The sequence below is a fragment of the Cottoperca gobio genome, chromosome 15, assembly GCF_900634415.1.
Source record: "Cottoperca gobio chromosome 15, fCotGob3.1, whole genome shotgun sequence".
In the NCBI taxonomy this organism is placed as follows: domain Eukaryota; kingdom Metazoa; phylum Chordata; class Actinopteri; order Perciformes; family Bovichtidae; genus Cottoperca; species Cottoperca gobio.
Window position 1 is genome coordinate 15,014,327 of NC_041369.1, and position 21,627 is coordinate 15,035,953.

At 41.9% G+C, this 21,627-nt stretch overlaps 1 protein-coding gene across 10 annotated transcripts in view; it reads left to right on the top strand.

Annotated features, from left to right (window-relative positions):
* LOC115020475 (calcium-activated potassium channel subunit alpha-1) overlaps positions 1 to 21,627 on the top strand; it is a 127,653-nt gene continuing 106,026 nt past the window's right edge. For 7 of the 10 annotated variants that reach the window (XM_029450526.1, XM_029450527.1, XM_029450530.1 and 4 more), the window contains exon 1: positions 831 to 1,121. In XM_029450526.1, the coding sequence (XP_029306386.1) occupies positions 831 to 1,121 (291 nt within the window). Of the gene's footprint in view, positions 1,122 to 21,627 lie in introns of all 10 variants that reach the window. The other 3 variants (XM_029450525.1, XM_029450535.1, XM_029450533.1) reach the window with 1 other exon arrangement.

A 21,627-nucleotide genomic window follows, 5' to 3' on the forward strand; every position in this document is an offset into this window, starting at 1 on the left:
ATAAGCATCGTCGCGGTATTACTGCCCTCTGTCCATCTTTATTATTAGCGCTTCGCTCCGCCCTCCTACCTGTAAATCTCCCCACTCTCTCCTCTGGAGCGGATCTGACAGGCGCTCTCAGCTGGCCGCTCCGTGCCAGGGCTGCAGGGGATCGAATGGAGACAGTGACATCCACCCGAGCGCTTGTCCTCTTAACGCAGAATTGACAACGAAAACACCCGCAATATTATGTAGTCTTCAACGCTGAAGAGACCGTTTACCAATCGTAGATTTAATCTATCTCTCGCTGTGTTTCCCCCTCCGTTATGTTACAAGCTCCAGCTGACTGACGTGTTTTGTTTTTTTTGAAAGAAAGTGAAATCGATCGATCGAATTCTCCGCCTGCTAATCGACAGGATTCCTGAATGGAAGACGGCTAGAGAGGTCGCCTCTCCGAGAACAGACTGCTCACATTTCTCACTGTCGTTGTGTTTACCATTACCCGACATATCATCGGCAGCCTCGACGGCTGCACACGACGCCGTCTTCACCATGGCTTTTGGCGTGAATGAGCCAGAAAACCCCTCAGACTGAGAAGCGGTTAAGATTCGTCAATATTGCGGATTTAAATGCCTCTCTCCAAGGGCCACCGACCCGCTATTTTGGTTAGGTTCGCGTGTGCGGTGTCATACGCTCTCACGAATAAACAATTCATAGGCTGCTAAAATACTGAAAAAGACTCCATCGGGTGGGTGAACATAATCTACAGCGAAGAGGGGGATTTTTTTTCCAAGCAATATGGCTGGTGAGTGGGGCTGGGGACGCTGGCACAGGCTCTCCAAGGCTCCTAAATGCTAGCTGAGGCAGGTGGCACAGTTCCCCATGGAAGCGACAGCTCTATGAGGACAAGCAATATCAATAATAATATAAATCAGGACTCTTCTATCTTAATATTCAAGATGGTAGACGTTGTCATTCCGTTCTCGTCTGAGGTGCCCTGCGACAATAATGGGCAGCGCATGTGGTGGGCATTCCTCGCCTCCTCCATGGTGACGTTTTTTGGGGGTCTCTTCATCATCCTGCTGTGGAGGACTATGAAATATATGTGGACTGTTTGCTGCCACTGCAACGTCAAACCGAAGGTATGGCTGACAGTTTGTCCACAATCAGTTTGTAGATGTAACATGTCTTTAAACGCCTCACACATAACCATACTGTATGTTTTCTATGTGACACTGGCCTGACTTTTTGTTCTGTAATGGCCTTCATCGTGCAAGTGCCATGCCACTGAGCTGAGTTTGATGGCTTCCCTCCTCTTCATCTGCACCCACCAAACACATATCAAGTGCCAGTTGCAGTACCTTTTATAATGAATGCATCTCTTGAAGATTGTTATTATCCGTTGGCTGTGTTTACCAACTCCCACTCTTGAATAAAAGGGGTGGTGTTTGCATGACAGAGATGGGTGGGATGAGAGGAGAGCAGTTCCTTCATTAGATTTTGCTTCAACGTACATCAAAGTATCCTCATCATACCACATCAGCGCTTGACTTAATGGGTGAAAGTTAACGTTTCAGGGGGCCATACACAAGTTTCATGTAACTGAACATACGATCCTGCACATTCTTCCAGTGAGACCTAATGAAGCCCATTGGGGCTTCTCATGCAGACCCAACAACATCTAGGTTGTCGCTTTCATAGTATGCAATAGAAATATTACTCCGCCTTTTCACATCTTTCTGTTATTCTATTCTGAAATGTTTACACTCAGTAGTGGTGGTAATGTGTTTTTTGCTGCACATTAAATGTCTTTTGTTGAATCATGAGAGTGTGATTGAAATGATGACTGCCAATTACTTTGCTTGGGGTGGCCTGCTTTAATGATGAATCACGGCTGATTCACATGTTTTTATTAGCCTGCCTCATACATGACTCACACACTTGTGCATAGTGCAAGTGGTCTCCTGGCTGAACAGAGGGGCAGTGAAAAGGTAATGTTGCTCAATGTGCAAAACATGGACTAATGTCTTGCTTGGAATGAGAAAATATCTTTGATGATTAATCTGAAAAGAAATCAGGTGATTGCAAGTGCTGTGGCAATGCCAGTGTGTCTTTATCGTTAAGTACAAATGGGTTGAAAAGAGGACGTAGTGACGATGATGAAGGGAAGAAAGAGAGAGCGATAGTGAGCCTCCTCGTCCTTGAAATGTTTGGGTTGTGTCCAATTCAAATGGATGAGCTGTGTCCCTCCTGCTGCTCTTTTGCCATTTCCTTTCGGTGGCCTTGGCCTTTTTTTATTTTGGGTATTATGACAGGTGGGAGACGGGGCATAGAGTCATCTTCTTTAACTTGCACAGAAAAGCAGACAATAGCCTCCACTGCTCTGGAACACTGAATGCTGTAAGATGCAATACTGGGCATTTGGTTGGGTTTTTAGTGCATCTTAATACTTATTACTACTCATTTTAATTTGAGTTTTTACATTTGTGAAGACTTTTGCACAACAGTGAAACACATGCAATTAAATTGGATTTCAAATGCTATTTTGCATATATTTATGCAATTATAAATTGAAAAATATATTCTAAATAATGTTGTCATATTGATTTCATTCATATCTGCCAGCCTCAGCTATGTACAAAAAGCAGATATATTCAATTACACTGTGCTGTGTTGATCAAGATTTTGAATAGGACATGAAATTACACTGATCTAAAGTTATAGCTTTTTTTAAATGACTTTTTAATTGTCCAGTCAGGTTATTGGCTTCATATTGACAGACACAGGTGAGATATTTACATACTATCAAAGTTCAAATACAATCCAACCTCTGGGATTCAGATTATTCTCAAATCTGTTTACAACAAATAGTCCCATCTCTACAGAGCTCTTATTGACACTTGAGAGATAATTCTACCCAGTATGCTATTCAGGCTATTACTTGGCTGTCTGCCTCCTGTCATTTTGTTATGCTCATTGGTCCCCGTATCCGAAATGGCACCATACCATATGCCATCCTTCATACTTCTCACCATCTTGCTAGGAAAGTAATAAAAGTAAACCATGCAAATATAATGAGGTATCCATCTTGTGGCTGCTGGTGGGTATCTGGTTGCATCTCATCTCTTGTAAATGAGGAGTAACGGTGAAAATGAAAGCATGTTTTTGTGTGCGCTCCCTCTCTGTGTCGCTGTGTGTGGAAGGCAGAGCCATCCCGTTAGGTGACTTTGGTAAGGCTTGACACTTGGCTGCAGAAGGAAAAGGCTTGTTAGGAGTATTAAGAAGGGGAAACTGGATCTGTGTTCAGCTGACTTGTACGGCTGGCTAAGTTGGTATGTGTCAGAAACAGGATGCATAGTTGGCTTGGGGGGTGGGGGGGGTGCTTTCTCTCCAGTACTAAGAACCTGGATTCAGAGGCAAGGAAATAGAGGTGGAAACTCTGAGAGAGATACAAGAGGAAGTGGAAACAGGGGGGTGTGAGGGTGACGAAGGGTTTGAGAGGGGGTGTTGCATTGCAAAGTGTCCTCCTGTGGTCTGCCATTGACACACAACTGTGTCCTAATTCTTGTAAATAGCCCTCTTCTCTGTCAGGATTATAAGGGAGAGGTCATGGGTCATAGACATCATACAGGAAGAAGGACTGAGATAAGTGGATGCAGCAAAGAAAATGGACTTTGGACGGTTCAAAGACAGTGGTCTAATGGTGACCTGCACTCTTCTTGTTACTGCAAAGTCCAAGGAATCGGCTATAGTCACCTTTTTACTTCTATCTTTCTAAAAACCAGACAGGACAATTGCATTGCAGACAACAAAACAATGTTTTATTGTTCTGGTGCCGTCTTCCAGGTGGACAAAAAAAATAAAACAAACCCATATTGATTTTTCTAACCCTGTGCTACTAATGGCAACATTTATCTGCTGGGTGCTCCGAAGCCATTTTTAAACCACATATCAACCACATATGTAATTCAATTTTCCCTACGGTAAGTCCCTCTGCAAACAGCAGTTCTTCGGCTGTCTGGATAAGCTTCAATATTTCACTCTATTTACAGTGCGCTTCTGAGACTTCACACATTCTAAATAAGGGGTTTCCTACTAAGGGAAAGACTCACTCAAGACAATGCATACGCATGACTGACAGTGATGCTGAAGTGGAGAAAACCACTGCTATGTTGCAAGTCTTATTAGCATATAAGCCTGCTCTTTATTCCCTTCTTGTAGTCTTGCTGAATTTGTAGAGTTTTTGGCCTGTTTTCTGTGCTGTGCTGCTTCACTGCTGTATGGTTATCTAATGGTTTAGTTATCTACTCTGCGTCATGCCACCTCCAGGAGTTCTTATATGATGCCTCTGTTATTTGGGATGCGTGGGGAGGAGGAGTATAGAGGCTGTGCATTTGTGGCACCAATCTCTATTCAAACATGAATGGCACCATCATCCTGTGGAGAAAATGACTGCACTGACGTATAAGAAAATAACAAGGAAAAATCGTATCATTTGTCTTGATAAGAAATGTTTGTTCACATTGCCCACCCTTACTTTGTTGTTGTGTCGTCAGAGCTCAAACAAATAGTCAACTCTTTTGATAATCAAGTAATCATTTTGAGTCACCTAAATGTCAACTAAGCTCTGGTTTTTCTTTTTAATGATCTTATAGTTAACAGAATAATTAGTTTTTTGGACTGTTGGTTGGCCAAAAAACAGATTAGACATTTATTCCCACATTTAAAAAAATATTTTAGAAACTATTCATTGAGAAAATTAATCAATTATGAAAATAATCTTTAGTTGCGGCCCTTTGTGAGCTGGTTATTTGGCAGCAGGTTAATGCCAGTTAATTCTATTAACAATAACTTATATTGTCACAACTAGTTTACAGAAGAGAGAATCTAGAGGTGTTAAGAAGACAGCTCTGCATCAGTAACAGGAGGAGCTGCTTCATGAGCATCAGCTGTCATAAAGCAATAAGGAGCGAGATGGTTCGCTCTCTAAAGTACCTGGATCAGCTGTAAACTGGTCTGAACTGACATTACGGAGCCACTGTACAGGCCAAGTCACAGTGGACTGTCATGTATTCGATTCCAAGCACAAAACTACACAATGTATCACTGTTATGGTGAGATATAAATGTGGACTACAAAAAACACCTCCCACCTCACCTTACAACAGCCTGCCCCTCACACCCTCCACCCCCCCCCCCCCCCACCGAAGGTGCAACACTGAGTGTTTTATGTGCACTTTAGAGCCAACAGCCGTCTGAATTGTACAATTGTTTCTGTCATAACGGCTCAACAAGGGGGTTTGATGAAACTTCAGTACCTGCTCCGCCTGCAATCTACTCCCTTAATGCTTTAAATCATACATTTTTTGACTCATTATATTTTCTGGCTTGTACATTTCGGCTTAACAAACATGAATATTGAAACTGCTATTTTCCATTTTATCCGCTATCATTTGTATTTAGCTCATGTAGTCTCTCATGTTTGTTTGCTGCTGCACCAGCCCAGTGTCCCCATGGCAATCATGGGATCATTAAAGTTTCATCTTATCTAATGAGAGTTTGATGTGCTGTGCCTTGGTTCTCCTCACAGACAGCGAGACACTGCTCCTATGATGCGACTAATAAGGAGGTGAGGCGAGGACACATCAGGCTCCATTTTCTCTGACCCTAGTCCGTCTGCAGTTAGAGGATTTATGATAAAAACACACCTATTATCACTTAACACTCCATCACTTTAAGTTTAAAGGTGGAAAAATGTAAACCACAAGGAGAAACTATCTTATGATCGGCCATCTATTCAGATACGCCAGACTTGGTGAATTTTAAATCATCACAAAGCATTTCCATAATTAAAGATTGATTTTTATGCACGACAGCTTGGCTTTTACTGCAGAGCAATTAATCAAACATGAGTTTTAAAACCCACCTCAGTGTTTGCATGAGTCTGAGTCTGTGTCTACATTTGTGTCCGCTTATGTGACTAGGAAAAGCAAAGTGAATGAGGTATGCTGGGACAATCTTTACTGCGCTTACCTTTTTAAGTGGAGTGGATTGCGGAGGTGCCTGCAGAGAGGAACTATTGTGAGCCTGTGTATTCCTTTTTGCTTGGCAACAGACCAGCTGCATTTCGCCAGAACAGCATAGAGCACACACCCTGACATCAGCTGTTGCTCTCACTACCCGCAGCCTTACTTGGCCCTGCTCGACCCACGCTAGCTTATTGAAATCCAGAGTTAATTGAAGAAATACAACGTTTAAAGACCTCACTAAATGAGTACCACTGGATAGCACAAAACACTTGATTAAGACTTATTGTGCGCATACGGCTGTATTAATTGTATTAATGGACACTTCCTTAGTTTTCTATGTCATCTCAGGAATGTGTGCATAGGAGGACTACTATGTTCTTGTGGGCCAGTGGTTGAGTTACATGTGTCTTGTCATGTGTTGTTGACACTTGCTGGGAGTGAGCATGCCTCACAGCTGTCCCGGGGTAAAGCGTGACCAGTTTCCACCACAGCACACATGGCTGTCCGCAGCCCCTCTTATCAGGAGTAAGGCTGCAACTAAAGATATTTTCATTAGCAAAAGTTTATCGATTATATATTTAGTCTGTATAATGTCCGAAAAATAGTTACAAATGCTCTTTACAATTTCCAAACGACAGTCCAAAATGCAAAGACATTCCAATGATACTAAACACAGATACGCAGCAACACACAGTCCATTTAATGTCTGCTTTTACAAACTTGCTCTGTCCAGCCTCACTGATTTCTCATACTCCTCTAATATGAAATGTGTGACTCATGAGTTATTCTCCAGTGGGGATCCTCCCTTTTCACGACCCTAATCCCTAATTCTCTGGGCCTGATTTGATGGCCATCTAGGGACAACTGTAGTGTGCCACGCTGATGTATGGTAATCCACAGACAAGAAGAGGCTATATATCAGGCCAGACTATGTATATCATGAGGCAGAAACGGAGGTCAACCCCCCTTGTACCCAAACCGTGCTCCCCTGCTGTCATGCTGTTATGTCTTCTTTGGCCAGTCAACGGACTATTAAAAGGACTTCCACGCCCCAGGAACTATTCAGAGGTTAAAGGTTAGAGGGCAAGGGTATACCTGGCTCCACATGGGGGAAGAGTGCTAGACTGGCATTCCCATCATGTGAAATGTGTGCGAGGGTCTAAGCCACCTGATCCTTGCCTACTCAAACTGGCAGTGGAAAACCATTTGCATATAGATCTGCTGGTTGAGACCGGCTGGGCTAAGCTGGCAAGGGAGGCCTGCCGGAGGGAGATAGCTAGCTAGGGCCTGGCTGGCCAGTGGGATCATGGCTTATGGTTTCTAGTCTACCAGCTTTCTTCCTCAGCTGTTGTTTTCCTTAAACTGCTTAACATCAGAGGATGTGTGTGATGTGTGTGTGTGTGAAGGCTCTCCCTACAGCCATCTTTAATGGTATTGCAGCAGTACCGACTTAGAGAGAAGAGTTGTTTTAGCAGGTATTTAAGCGCAAGGTTAAGAAGGACAGCACAGCATGTATTTCCTTTACCTGCCAATGGTACCACTGTATACTAGTCTGTAGTGCATATGGGCCTTTTGCATATGGTGTCTTTTATGCAATGTTTGTCTATAGTCTCATACTGATGAGATTCTCTCACCATTTTATATTAGTGCTGCAACTAACTATTATTTTCACTATCGAAGAAAATGCTCAAAGGCCAAGATGATGCCTTTAAATGTTTTGTTTTGTCGGTAAATAACTTTAACGATTAATCAGTTATCAAAATAGTATGAGATTATGTTTCTGGCAGCAACAAAACGATTAGTCGACTAATAATTTCATCTCCATTTTATATATTGAATAGTGAGATTTTTATTTTATCATACAGAAGTGTTAAAAAACAAGAAAATGTCCAAACCTTCCGTGGCATGGAAGCACAGCAACCAGACAGGCCAGCACGTGCACAGCCCTGGGACTAGTTTTTTCTGGTGCGGATTATCAGGCAGAGCCAGCCAGCCATCTCCCATTCTCTCCCTCATCTTCGCTCTTCTCCCCTTAGCCCACCACCCACCCTCAGAAATCAGGGCATTGATATGTGGACATCAAAACATGGTTAACGTTATAATTGTTGCTTTGAGCTGTGTGCGCGGATGCACAGAGAGAGAGAGAGAGAGAGAGAGAGAGAGAGAGAGAGAGAGATGGAGACAGACAGACAGACACAGAGAGAGAGAGAGAGAGAGGAGTGTGTAGAGGACATGGCTGTGACCTTCAAAGATCTCAGCAAGCAGTGTTTTAGCTCCCTCTCTCTCTTAGAAACATGCATGGTTCTGTGAGGCCGGCCTTGTGAATGAACCTACAAGCTCTTAGAGACAGAAAGCAAAGTGTTAGGATTACACGGCACCACCACCGCCACTGCTCTCAGTAACCTGTCTCAATTAACCTCCAAGGGGGCTAGGCTAATATGCTAATTGTCATTCTCCTAGCAGGCTAACAGCAGGCTCAGGTTTCTCTCTGCATGCCAGTAATGTGCCTTCATATCCACCATGCTACAATTCTGGCACCCCATTTGGCAGCATCCCAGTCGGTGTCTATTAGTTAAGTGAGCACTAGACGCTAATAAAATGTTTTTTACGGGGAAATACAAGTTTAACTGACAGTGAAGGGCAGCCTACAAGATGAACCCTGTTCAGCCAAAGGGAGCGGGCCTGCTACACAATGATTTCACCTCTTGACTTCTTCTGACATTTGCCAGAGTGGCTGTGCAGAATGAATAGGCCAGCTGTCAATTAGAGCCTTGCATGATGCTTGCAAAAGTGAAATCCCAGAAGGTGCTGTCTCACTCAGGTTCCGTGTGCTGCCTGGCATTGCTCTGAAAGCTGTGAAATGAGGTAATTTCAGAGTGACATGAGCTTTGTTAGACGATGCGCCGAGTGTTGAGCCACGAATGACAGCATGTGTAGACATCATGTACAGATGATGCACAGAGTGCATGGGTTCATTGCTGAATGCTTCATTAAAGTTGGATGATAATGTAGAGCTACCATGCCGCTGAGAGCATTTGCCATTGAGATTAAGCAACGCTATGAATGGTCAGAAGTTGGAAGACTATTAATTTGCCCTGCTACTCTCATGGGTAGGGATGTTAGTTACAATACCAGAAATGTAGTAGTCGTTACCAATACAAGTGAAATTCCACAAATCTTCATACCCAACTCGATACCATGATAAAAAACAAAACCGTTAATCCCATGTACTTAAACATTTCTCACAAAATAAATGAAAGTGTTAAGATTACATGTCTAACTCCATCGTTATTCCATATCAACATCCACTCCTTTTATTACCGGTTTTGTACTGTTTATTTGTTAGTAAGTTAACGGGTCATAATTCCCTCTCTAATATCTATTTTATATTGCTTTTAAAAGATCTCCTTCTAAAGAATGTTGGCTAGTTTCTCACCTAAAACTACATTTTTACAAGATTACATTTGAACACATCATGATACGTTATAATTTACCTTCGACGACGAAAAATGCAGATACTCCACTGTTGATGTGCTTTGAATGTTGATGTTAGTGATTCACACACACACACACACACACACACACACACACTTTCTCTCTCTCTCTCTCTCTCTCTCTCTCTCTCTCTCTCTCTCTCTCTCTCTCTCTCTCTCTCTCTCTCTCTCTTTCTCACACACACAAACACATTTATAAAATATATGCATCATTTTAGGAACTACATGCAGACTTGGTCTGGTTGTAATTTCGGTCAGTATGTACTTGTTATCTGTGGGTGTCTGTTATGAAGCCACTTGTTACGGGTTCAGTGCCAGATGTGATTTCTCATTCTTTTCTCCTGTTTTGTCAGAAGGACTTGCATAATGAGTGGAAGTGCTGCCTATTAACACATTTCTCCTTTGTCTTTTCATAGCTTTAAATACAGTGCCAGTTTTCCTGTGTTACAATGGAAATAGTGTCGTAATATCATTTCAGTTAAGGTCAAGTTACAGAAATGTGGCTCCATGGTAATTATTCGAATCACAATAATCCTAAATGGATTTCAGCATTGTTGTCATTCGGCTAAGAAATGTGTAAAATGTGAGAACACAATCGATTCTGAATGGCAGGCAGATGTACTTATGTATGATAAGAAATTAATTTGTAATATTTGTTCAACACTGATGGTCATTACTACTCACTATATTATTTTAATGTTATTTTCTTTACCATTGTCAATCAGAAATCACATTCTGGGGGATTCTGGGTAGTTTGTGGTCTGTTCAATTATGATTTTTGACCAGGGGAGCAGCAGGGATTAGTTCATATATTAACGTAATGCTGTGTCTGGTGCTCATCTTAGAAGTGGAATCAATTGGCCACGATGGATCACAGCAGTTGTGCTCTATCTCAGTGTTTTTGCAGGATATTTAAAGCATTATGGCCTCAGCTATTCTGCACAAGTGAAGCTTTTCAGCACCATGGAGAGCTCAAGAAGGATACATACACATGTACAGTATGTGAGGCTACGGCGGTGCTGTTGAGTACTTAAAAAGTGGTTGTTAGACATTCTAACACCTTACAGTTTCTAATATAAAATAACAGATTGCTCTTTTCAAATCGAATGAATGGAAAGTAAAAATTCATCCAATTGTATGCACCATTAAAGTTATATTTGGACTTTTTTTCTCATTTTAAAGAGCACCTCCCAGCTCTTTAACTAATGCTCAGGGAATGAACAAGGTAGAGTAATCTCAAAAGCAGGGTTTAATTGGTTGCTTTGAAACTAAGCAGGGATGTGAACAGGTTGTTAATATAGCAGCAGTGGAGGGGCGGTGTTGCATGGCGTGCAGTACTATCTAAATATCCCTTTGGGCAGTGAGTGTTGCTCAGACAGTGATAAAGAGTGCAGCATCCGGTGGAAAACTGGCTAAAAATCAATGTAAGGTTTTTCTTCTTGCAAGTACAGGAAGTAAGAGTGTTGAACATAACAAAGATACTGACGATAGTGCTATTCATTTTCAGCAGCAGTGGGGCTGGAAATGTAAAGTTTCTCACAAGAGTGGGGCTAAAGGAAAGGGTTTATCCCCATGGGAGCATTTGCTCAGCACATTTCATGGCAAACTGCTTATTAGATTATGCGTATCAGATTACATTTTGTGCAAAGATGACATTTTGCCCCTAGGGGTGCCACTGGGAGGAAGCTCATGAGTGTTCAGAATCGACAAGATTAATTATTTGGGGAGAATAAATGCACGCAGTGAATGTCATGGATATAACATTTCATGTGTAACTAGAAAGTTTGGCTAGCAGAAATCAAACGGCCAAAATGTATGACGTCCCAGAATCTTCTTCTATAGAACAAAAACAAAATCTTTCCATCTTTTGTGAGTATGTGCCTGGAAAAGAGAATGAAACCAGCAATTAATTTGCTAGCCCCACTTGGACAAGTTACACAAAGGTGATTTACAAGAGAAAAGGCTCCAAGAATTCGGACCGACTGATTACTTTGACAAACGTATCTCGGTTATATATCCCCAACTCCAAGCAAGTCAGTGTTCTCTGGTGAAGGCAACCCTGTTTCATTATATATGCCAATACGATGTATCGCAGACAAATGCATATTGTTATTGATATAATAGTTAATAAGTTATATTGGTGACTTGACTGCCCTGATTACCCTAACCTTCCACAGTAAAGCACGGGGCCAGTCCTGAGCCGTCTTTGGCAGTAGGCCTTCTTCATTTGACATGTCATATCAGGAAAAGCACAGGTGTAATTAATAACGTTAGCAATGGCTGCATACCATTTAAATGTACTTGTCCCAGATCATTGTGCATGCTGGCTCACTGTTGGTTTACTGGGACAGAACCATAATTAATGTTATTAGTTCCACCTGTGCTTTTTCTGCCATGTCGAGTCACATTTTCTGCTGTGAAAAAAGGCCAACCACAAAACAGCTGATTCCTCTGGTTGGAGATGGTATGGAAAAATGTGATTTTTGAACTAGATAACTTTGTTTTTATTACTTAAGGACATCTTATGTTTGGATATCTTTTATTTTGGCTATATAGAATTAGTAGGAATTGTTCATTAATATTGTTTGTAAATAATAACACGTTCACTAAGTTTGATAACAAGGCTTTTAAACAGTTGAGTAACTGTAAAAAGTGAAATTAAAAGAACTCATAAGCGTTAATGTGTCTTATTTTCCTGTGGGACAGGGCTGAAAGATTTTGAATAAAAACAGTGTTGCCACAGGAGTGGTCAGGAGCAGGCAGCAGGAGTGGGTTGGCTCATCTGCAGGAACAGGCAGTAATGGTCTGAAATCTTGAGGGAGTGGCCAATTGAAAGAACTATCCCACACAGACATTTAATTGAGCTTTTAAAAGGGCGTTAACACTCACCCTTGAGTGCAGTTATTTGTCATGTCTTGAACAAAGTGAGAAGAAAACTTAATGTAGATGTTAACAAATTTTGAAATCATTGCGGTTAAGAAAATGTGACTGGAAAGAATGTAGAGAAGTTTAAATTCAGGTTTCTATCAGTACCAAATATCTACAAGTTTAATTCATATAATAATTCTGAAGTTTCAGGTTTGTAAAGTAACTGTCTGTCATTGACATCAATGTACTGGACATTACGTGCACATTACATACACAAGTGCAAGGGTGGTGTTGATGGACAGAGGCTGGGTATTGTTCTGATTAGCTTTGCTGCCCTGTGCTCTGATCTCTGAAAGGGGTTGGAATAGGAGACTGCTGAGCTTAGCAGCTGCTCTACTGCACATTGTCTCAAGTGAACATGAGCAACAGAAGTATGCTGGCATGTTTTCAGAAAGCAACAGGCTCGGCTCTTAGCATGTTTCTCTCCATCGATCTATCCTCTTTAATTCTCCCCTTTTTGTTTATTCTATATCTTTTATTCTTGTGTATCTCTATTGGTTTCCATATGTTGGTATTTTCACTGTGTCTTTTTCTTCCCTTTCATTGCCCGCCCATCGCCCTCCTTATCTTTCTCTCTCTCCTTTTTCCCTTGACCTAAAGCGACCTCATCTGTCATTGTCCTTCCTTTGTGTTCCCCCAAAGGAGCCACAATATAAGTATTGGGTCGCCAGACCAGACTGGTCTCTGCTGGGAAACCCTTGTTGTTCATTTGACCCTCCACCTTAAGCGATATAAACACGGGAGGACAGATTATATCTGATATCACAGACGCCATGTGGAAACATAGCGTTGTTAAAACGCTGGAAAAGACTTGCCTTCACCAGTCTCAGAATAAGGGAGCATGGCAAAGAGGGTTAACAGGGAGAAAGGTGCACACCAGGAAAGGAATAAATGGATGCAATTTTCAGCTGTCTGTTTTTGACAATTTATGAGAACACAAATTGCCCTTTTTCTCTTTATTTTATGGGTGATTCACCCTTTCCCGATAGAGAATTGACCCCTGCTTAGGGGATCCGAAATTGAAAACTGCAACTTAATCGTGACCTGAGAAGAAGCCTTTAACCTGTGTCGAAAGGGGTCAAGGTTCAAAGTTCAAAAGGGTCGCAGGAGAAATTAGCCGTCTGCATGTTCTCACGTGACAGTCCAGAGAACAGAACAAAGGCGGGTTGTCTTTTGAGGTGAAACCCTACCTGTTCACTGCAATGCTGCTGTTTCCTCCTCCTGTGGGACTAGCCCTGGCCTGCTAACATGGCTGCTCTGTAATTACTCTAACACACAGCCTCTGACCATCACTGCCACTCTCTCTGTCGATCAAAGCAACCCATTCTTGGCGAGGCGTGCGTGTGGGTGTGAGAAATACAGGGTTTATGCGATTTAAAAATGCATGCTAGGCGATAAGAACAAAGACACACAAGTCAGGAAATGCATCTCCTTGTTATAAATAGATAAAGAGGATCTTTCGTGGCCTTGCTCAGCCTCCCTGGTCTATTCATTACGTCCATTTGCACACTCTGGTCCAATATCACAAAGAAAGAGAGCTTCTTTGTTATAGTGCAACTTCTTTTGATATGGACATTTTGCGCACAAAAACATATAATAAGCGCAAACACAATGAATTCATCAATGTTACCCTGCTATGTCTTGAGTTTGCATCACTCTTTTTTTAGAGCTGTGAAATAAACTGTGGGAAGCCGGTTGGCAGAATGGCAGTGGCTGTGATCTATAGAGATTGCAATGCATAGTGTGATTTACTGCAGTCTCACGGCCAGCCTTGGCCCTGCAGTTTTTATTCACACATACAACGCACACGCACACACTTTAGGCTGCGCATCGAACACAGGTGGTAACTGTGTGCCAGCGGAGACTGGGGTTTTTGGTCCCAAAGTGTATTCCCAAAATGTAGAATTTTTTTAAAAACGTAAATTTAATATCACTGGTCATAATAACCTCAGATTACAGTTTATGGATCAAGCGATCAAACTTGTTTTGATTTGAAATATTTTCAATATTTGGAGTCTCCAAAGCCCTGGTATTACATGCCAAAGTGTGATAGAATTCTATATCCACATTCACTTCTACGTGCACATCTAGAGTCCTTAACTGCAGCGAGCCTTCTGGGATTTGAAGGAGAAAATGAGGCAATTACATTTTTTACAAAAGTCGTCCCAATCTGTGTCAACAGTGTTCAGAGGCAAATTGTATTTTTTGTTTTGCCATTCCAATTATTGCCGGGAAAAGATGCTTTCTGTGTACCTCCTCTGTTCTGGGAAAACAAAACAACAGAGAACAGCTGGGAGCTCCCTCTGGTTTTAAAGGAGACTCTACTGTAGTTTGTACCAGATATCGTTAAACCAGAAAACGGCTAAAAATGATATTCTGTATGTAGTCTTTGTTGACTAGTACAGTTTCTGTTTTTACATTATTATATATTTATGAACAGCATTATGCTGCACCAGTGGTAGTCATTAAGTCTTTACCCAGACATTTCTCATTAGTTAAGGACTGTGATGAATTAAGTGTTTAAGCTCCATTGGTAGAACAACATAACATCAATGTAGTGCCACGTTTACTCCGTGCAAGAATGTGATGGCTTGCAAAGAGCCGCTGCAAATCTTCCTATGGGACGTATATAATACAGCTGAAGCGCTACAGGTTGAATCCCTCATGAATAATGGAGGCGCCAGTGTGTTGTTTATTTCTTGTGTGGACACAGATACTGTTGCTGCATTATTGATGGGACCAAGTCTGAGATGGGTGCTATTCATAAATCAATAACAAACAATCCCTCCAGCTGTTTTTCACAATCTACTGCGCATTATACATATGCAGTGCTCTTGATCCTTGGGCCGCAGTATTTACTCTCGGTTGCTTCCGAGCCTGCTGATTTATGTTGTAAAATTGTAAAATGCATCTGAAGGAAATAATCCAATTTGTAATGACTGAAATTAATCATACTTGTCTTTCCTTGTGACAGTCTTTCTAGTCTTGTGACTAGAAAGCAGAGGAGGAGATGGCCTTTCCCCACTAGCTTGACACACTGCAGGAAATGATCTGAAAGACCCAGGCATTCGTAGAACGACCATGCGATCAGCGCCGTCTCTTGGAACTACCCAACAAAACTTGGCCCTAATCCTGCTTTAATAGTAAACAACAGCTGTAGGGCACCAGTGTGCTCTGATTAAGAAGGAAATGAAAACACAGTGTTGCTTCCCACCAGTGTGCCGTACAACCAATCAAATGTGTCTCCTACTTCTTTCTTACATGCTCACTCGTCAGGGGAAAGATAATAATATATTGTGAGATTATTCTGTCCCGGGGTACTTGAGTTGTGTAAAAATACATACAAATATAGTGATTTGTCTCTAGCTTTGCTATTTCTTTTATCTGCAATGTCCACTGCACACGAGGTAATGAACCGTGGCTACTGTAACTACATTATGTGAACAATCTGTGTGTAGCAGCACATATTAGTGTCTGTCTAACTCTTTCTGATCAACTACACTCTGAACACAGATATATGTAACGGGACAAGCACAAAAGATGAGTCTCTCTGAGGCTTCACAGAGGAATGTACCCTGCGCATATACATGCACACACAGATGCACATTTGCACATGCTAGACAGACAGAGAGAGCGCACCGGGGTGTTTGGTTTCTTTCCTTTTGCGTAATGTTTTTTCAGGCATACTGGAGTCTTCGCGGTCTGTCATTGTTGAACGGGGTTTAAAATAGACGGGGGTATTTGGAGGCAGCTTAGTTGCAACTGCAACACACGTGATTGAATTAGAGTGCTGTCAGTTGGGTCCATTATAGAGATCCCTTGGATATTTTCCATCAGCAAGTTGGTCGAGAGAGTGTCTCCTGTTACGCTATTTTTCTTGGAGTGTTTAGCTACGCTATGCTGATTGATTGGCACATGCTACCTCACAATCTACTTAAGTATGCTATTTGAAACAAAAGTCACCAATAATGGGTTTGATGAAATGCAACTGGAGACCACGAAATGTTGGATATCTCGTGTATAGTGCGCACAATATTGTTTGCCTGTGCCCTACAGGAATATTTACAAGCAGGTCATGCTGTGTGAAAAGCTCAGGACAAAATGTTGACTGACAGCACATTAAAGAGATTGACAAGTGAAAGAGCCTAAGAATGAATGACGCAGCAAGTGAAGCATGCGGTGGGTCTATAGTGGCTCAAGAGGTAGAGCACACATTGGCCACTCACAGTGGTGTGCTCAAGTATGATCACGTTAAAGCTCGATACGAATTGTGACATTCTTAAGTTACCCTAGCACAGCTCTGTCCTTGTCATTGAGATTTCCTTGAGACTTGGCTGCTGTCGGTGACATTAGACCGATGTAGGAGAATATATGTCTTGTAAAGCCCAGGCCACGAGGATTGAGTGTGTACCAAGGTTGCACTTGTACTATTTTTCACCCTCCACTGAGCTAAAAATAACGTGATGGTATTTTGGTATTTTGCCACCTGCAATATTAGAACGCCCTTCCTTTGCCCACCGCAGCACCTTTTAATATGGGAATAAAAGATTAGATATGTGTAACCTTGACATTTTCAATTGTGTTGAACATATGTGAATACTTATTTGTGTTGAAAATGTGTTCCTTCACTTGGGAACGTATTCGTAGATTCTCTCTTTGTGCTCCTAAGTTTAATATTTCTGTTTTTCAATGAGTGTCCAGCTGTTTGTCTCTCTTTTGGCACAGATTTTGCGCTTGTAGTCCCATGATGCGAACTGCTAAGCTAATTTGTGCTGCCATTCCTTCCCTGCTAATTTCTTGAACGGCAAATTGCATGTCATTTTCAGTCGTTGATGAGCTTACACGAATATCTTTAATTTGAATTTAGTTTAATTTAGTCTTGCTATCTTACTTTCATTGGTGTCTTCCAGTGCTTTGATTGTGTGCACGCACCAGATAAAACCCCACAGTAGGAACTATAAAGTGTGTCTGTGAACAGCAGCACGGCCAGCGGTGGATAAAAACAATTATATTTTGAGACAACAAAACAGCTTTCATGTTACAACTCAATGAGAAGTAACAGAACTTGTGTTAGGACACTCTGCAACTACATTAACCACTTTATCTTTCCTATGTCCTGCTATGGCGCTAAAAAGATATTTCTGAAAATGTGGCTTGATGTTGAGGATTTTTGCTCATTATTTTTAATTTAATGTATTTAGGACATACACCAGAGTTTTCTCTACTTTTCAAATATTTTGAATGATCACTTTTCTAATAACTCCACAAAATCATACATTGACTTTGGCCACAGGCGTCTTGCATTACATCTCCTCTCAGCATGCCTCTGTGTCGTTTTCGCCCCGCAGCTCTGCTTCTGTCCCTCTCTCTACCCCCCTCCTCCAAACCTCCCCTCCCACACACTCTGTCTCACACACACACACACACACACACACCTACTGTCTGCCCGCCAGGTCTCTGTTGCTAGGCGACAAGCTATAAGCGATGGACTGCTCTTATGAGAGCGACGTTTGTCCATCATGATCTCCTCCTTGCCTGTGCCCTATGCACATACACAGGATTTCTCATAATAGAGTTGTAGCAGATTTCTCCGGGCATTTAAATGACATACGCTTGTATATTTGAGTCTTGTATTGAACCAATTAATAAAACATCTTAAATTTCCAATTATCGTCCATTTAAATGAGCTGAGCCATCATTTTATAATGGGTGCAGTGGCTTGCAACTTGCAACTGGAATAATTGAACCAACCTAAAATCCTATCGCAATTAGTGTCTGTGTGAAGATTGAAATTGTGCCTTAAAAATTAATTAAGTTCATTTACTGAGCAAAGATTTCTTCCCTAATATAAATGATAGAGCCATGGAATTAAATTGCAGTATTTGCTGGTGCTAACCTTATTCCATTATTTGCTCGTAATATTACACAGTAATAAAATGACACGTTAGACGCTTATTCTCATAAGATATTACTGAATTTATTCAAAATGATTATTAATCTCAAATGAAAGCATGAACCTAACCTCGTTTATGTTTTGTGTTGCAAAATAGAAAATGTTATACTTGGAGGGTGTCAGATCATTGTGCACAGAAGCTGTATAAATATTACAATTTCACAGTATGCTGTAATCTGAAGCTGCTGCTGAACATGCGTGAACCACTGCTGCGCCCCTCCCCATCCCTTCCCTGACTCCTTCTCATGTTACCAAGCTGCAAATTTTCCTGTTGCCTCATCCCTTTTGATTAGTCCCTTGGGCTTTTACGGCTTTTATTTTGACAAATGAGCCTGGTGCTGAGCGCTAAAAGCACTTACAACAGTATTGATTAACAGTGGCTATTAGCTCGTGAAGACGAAAGGAAGACGTTCCAACAGTAAACCCTTTTGCTGGCCATCCACAGCCTGTTAAACAAATGCACTAAGGCTGTGGATTAGTGATGTAGATTTCCTCACCGCTGTATGAAGAGCAGCTCATAAGCTCAAGGTTACTTCCCTGCAACAGGCATAATGCATCTACACGAGTGGATTACTAAGGCTCTCTCTTAGCTATAGCCCAGATGAAGCAGAAATGTAAATGGTCTTCATTATGACGTAACACACATTATGTAATACACATAACACTGTATACACCACTTTGTACATTATCAGCTCTTTTAGGGATGTCAAGCCTCGTAATGACTGTCCCTTCCTTGTCCACACACATCAAAACAGAGCCGAGGAGCACGTCATTATAGTCGTCATCTGCAAGGACAGCAAGTGATGATCTTAAAACGAAGAGCTTTGAAGAATTCTAGCTGCTTCATGATTAATCACTCACTCTCACACACACGCACACGCACGTACATTCCTCCAGTATAATTCCATAAAGTAAATCACTAACTCATGAAAACGCGGCTATAACACATTGTGACTTGTGACTTGTCCTTGGGTTCGTACAGTGTTGCAGTGATCAAGTGCACACTGTGTGGACAGTAGAGGAGAGCTGATTCAGTCTTCACATCATCCCATGTGAAAGCTGTTGCCAGCTCTCTCTCTAACGCATCCTGACAACACTTTTTATTTTTGTGCTGAATTTTCAGTGTTGTTTATTTATGCTCAACAGTGCAGCCTGTACCAAGCCTTCGAGGGTCAAATTGCTGACTCTCGGAAGGTGGTGTGCACCACCCCTACCAGCACAAACGACCCCCACAATGCAGCGCCCTCGCAGGGAATACCTCTCACGACCCCGGACAACACACACACATGCAAACAGGGTCCGACTTGGATAGACAGTGCTTCCTCTGAGCCCTGTGTGCCGTGTCTGTGAATGTTTCCTTCTACAGTAAAAATCCTTTGATGTGGTAAAGTTGAGCAGATAGGACGCCTCAGTCCTCCCCAGCGGTCCACTTCACACTTCACATCACATAGGGTCTTAATGCTGTGCAATACGGTCCAGTGTTTCTCCGAAGGCAGTGACCTTTCCTATGAATACACAGATTGGTTTGCTGCGCTGCCATCTTGCATAATTACACAGATTCTCTGTAGACTTCAGAACGTGTGCACGCACTTGCTGTAGTGTTTTATCCAGACTCCAGTGCCTCTTGTTAGCTGAGGTCATACTCCTCTCTGTCTAGGGTCACCGTAAAGAAACACAGCTTTCCCCGTGGAACCCATTGATGGGTGAACACAAGCTATAACAACCCCCTGCGTGTGCTCTCCCCGTTCCCTCTTCCTAACTCCAGGGTTACAACATGCACATTCTGTATGAAGGAAGTTGATTTATTTCTCCCAGTGGGAGGCGTGAGATCTAAGTTTAAAATGATTAAATCAGCCTAGAGTTAGAAAATCACTTGCACTTCCATTGTTAGCCTCTGAGCTCAAATCAAGGGCAAGTCTCTGAATCATTAGGCTCAGATGACTGCCTTCGTTTTACTTCCTTTAACAAGAACATTTCCCAAATAACATTGTTGGCCCCTGTATTGTGCAATGCAATTTGAGGACCTAATGGACACGTTCTCAGAAATTGGAAGAATTTAAATCCAGCGTTGTTTAATCTTCCTCATTAGCCTTTCTTTTTTTTTGTACAAATACCAAACAATTAACCAGGGGAACTGTTGATTAAAATTCAAACCCATTGCTCTTTCTCCATTGTTCCACATCAAACGTGTGGCTTACGCTCGTCTCAATACATTCATGCATAGTCCTGTGCACCGGCTGGCATCAGCGATAGTTTTGAGAGTATTATTGCACCACGAGAAGATAAAGGTAATGAGACCTGTCTCTCAAACAGAGAGAGCGTAATCTCCTTGGTCTCTTCAGACTTCTCTTAAGCTGGTGGAGTAGAAAGAGAGTGAAGAGAGTGAGAGAGAGAGAGAGAGGGAGAGAGAGAGAGAGAGGGGGAGAGAGAGAGAGGGGGAGAGAGAGAGAGAGGAGAGAGAGAGAGAGAGAGAGAGGAGAGAGACGGAAGAGAGAGAGAGAGAGGAGAGAGAGAGAGAGACGGAAGAGAGAGAGAGAGACGGAAGAGAGAGTAAAGAATAATGGGTAGAAAGCTGGATACGAGGTTATACCAGTTTATCTCAAGCTCTATCTTGGGGTAATTTATGGTCAGCCATCTGTGACTGGGTTTAATATTGGTTTGATTGGATTATGGGTAGGAAGGAGAGGACAAATCGAAAGAGATCATAAAGAGAGATTAACCAATGTGAGAGCTCTGAAGGTAGCAGTAGAAGATGAAGCGTCCTCACCTGTTAGGTGTGAGGAAGGTATCCAGACTTGTAAATAAAATGTAGCTACATCTGCTACCTTGGCGTGTTGAAAGATTTTGCTCGTCCTTAGTCATTTATATGTTATGCATGGACTGCAATGCTCCGAAACTGTGTCCCATCATGCAACATCTCCCACTCATCTGTTGTTCTGCGGTTACACATTTTCTGGACGGACTGATTCATTAAATAACAGAGTTGTTTTTCAGGGCTAATCCAAATGCACACACACAAATAAATGGCCATTTATATATAACAACATTTCTGTCCAGCGCCAAAGCATCAAGGAGAAAAGAACATTAACTCCTTCTCCCATGAGAGAAATTGGTTCAACCAATTAAGAATCAACTCTGTTTGATGAATAAATAAAATGCACATAATTCTGCTTTTTGCACGGACGCATGTGCATATTTAAGAGTATACAGGCTGTACTGTGTCTATTTCTGATATATACATGGGT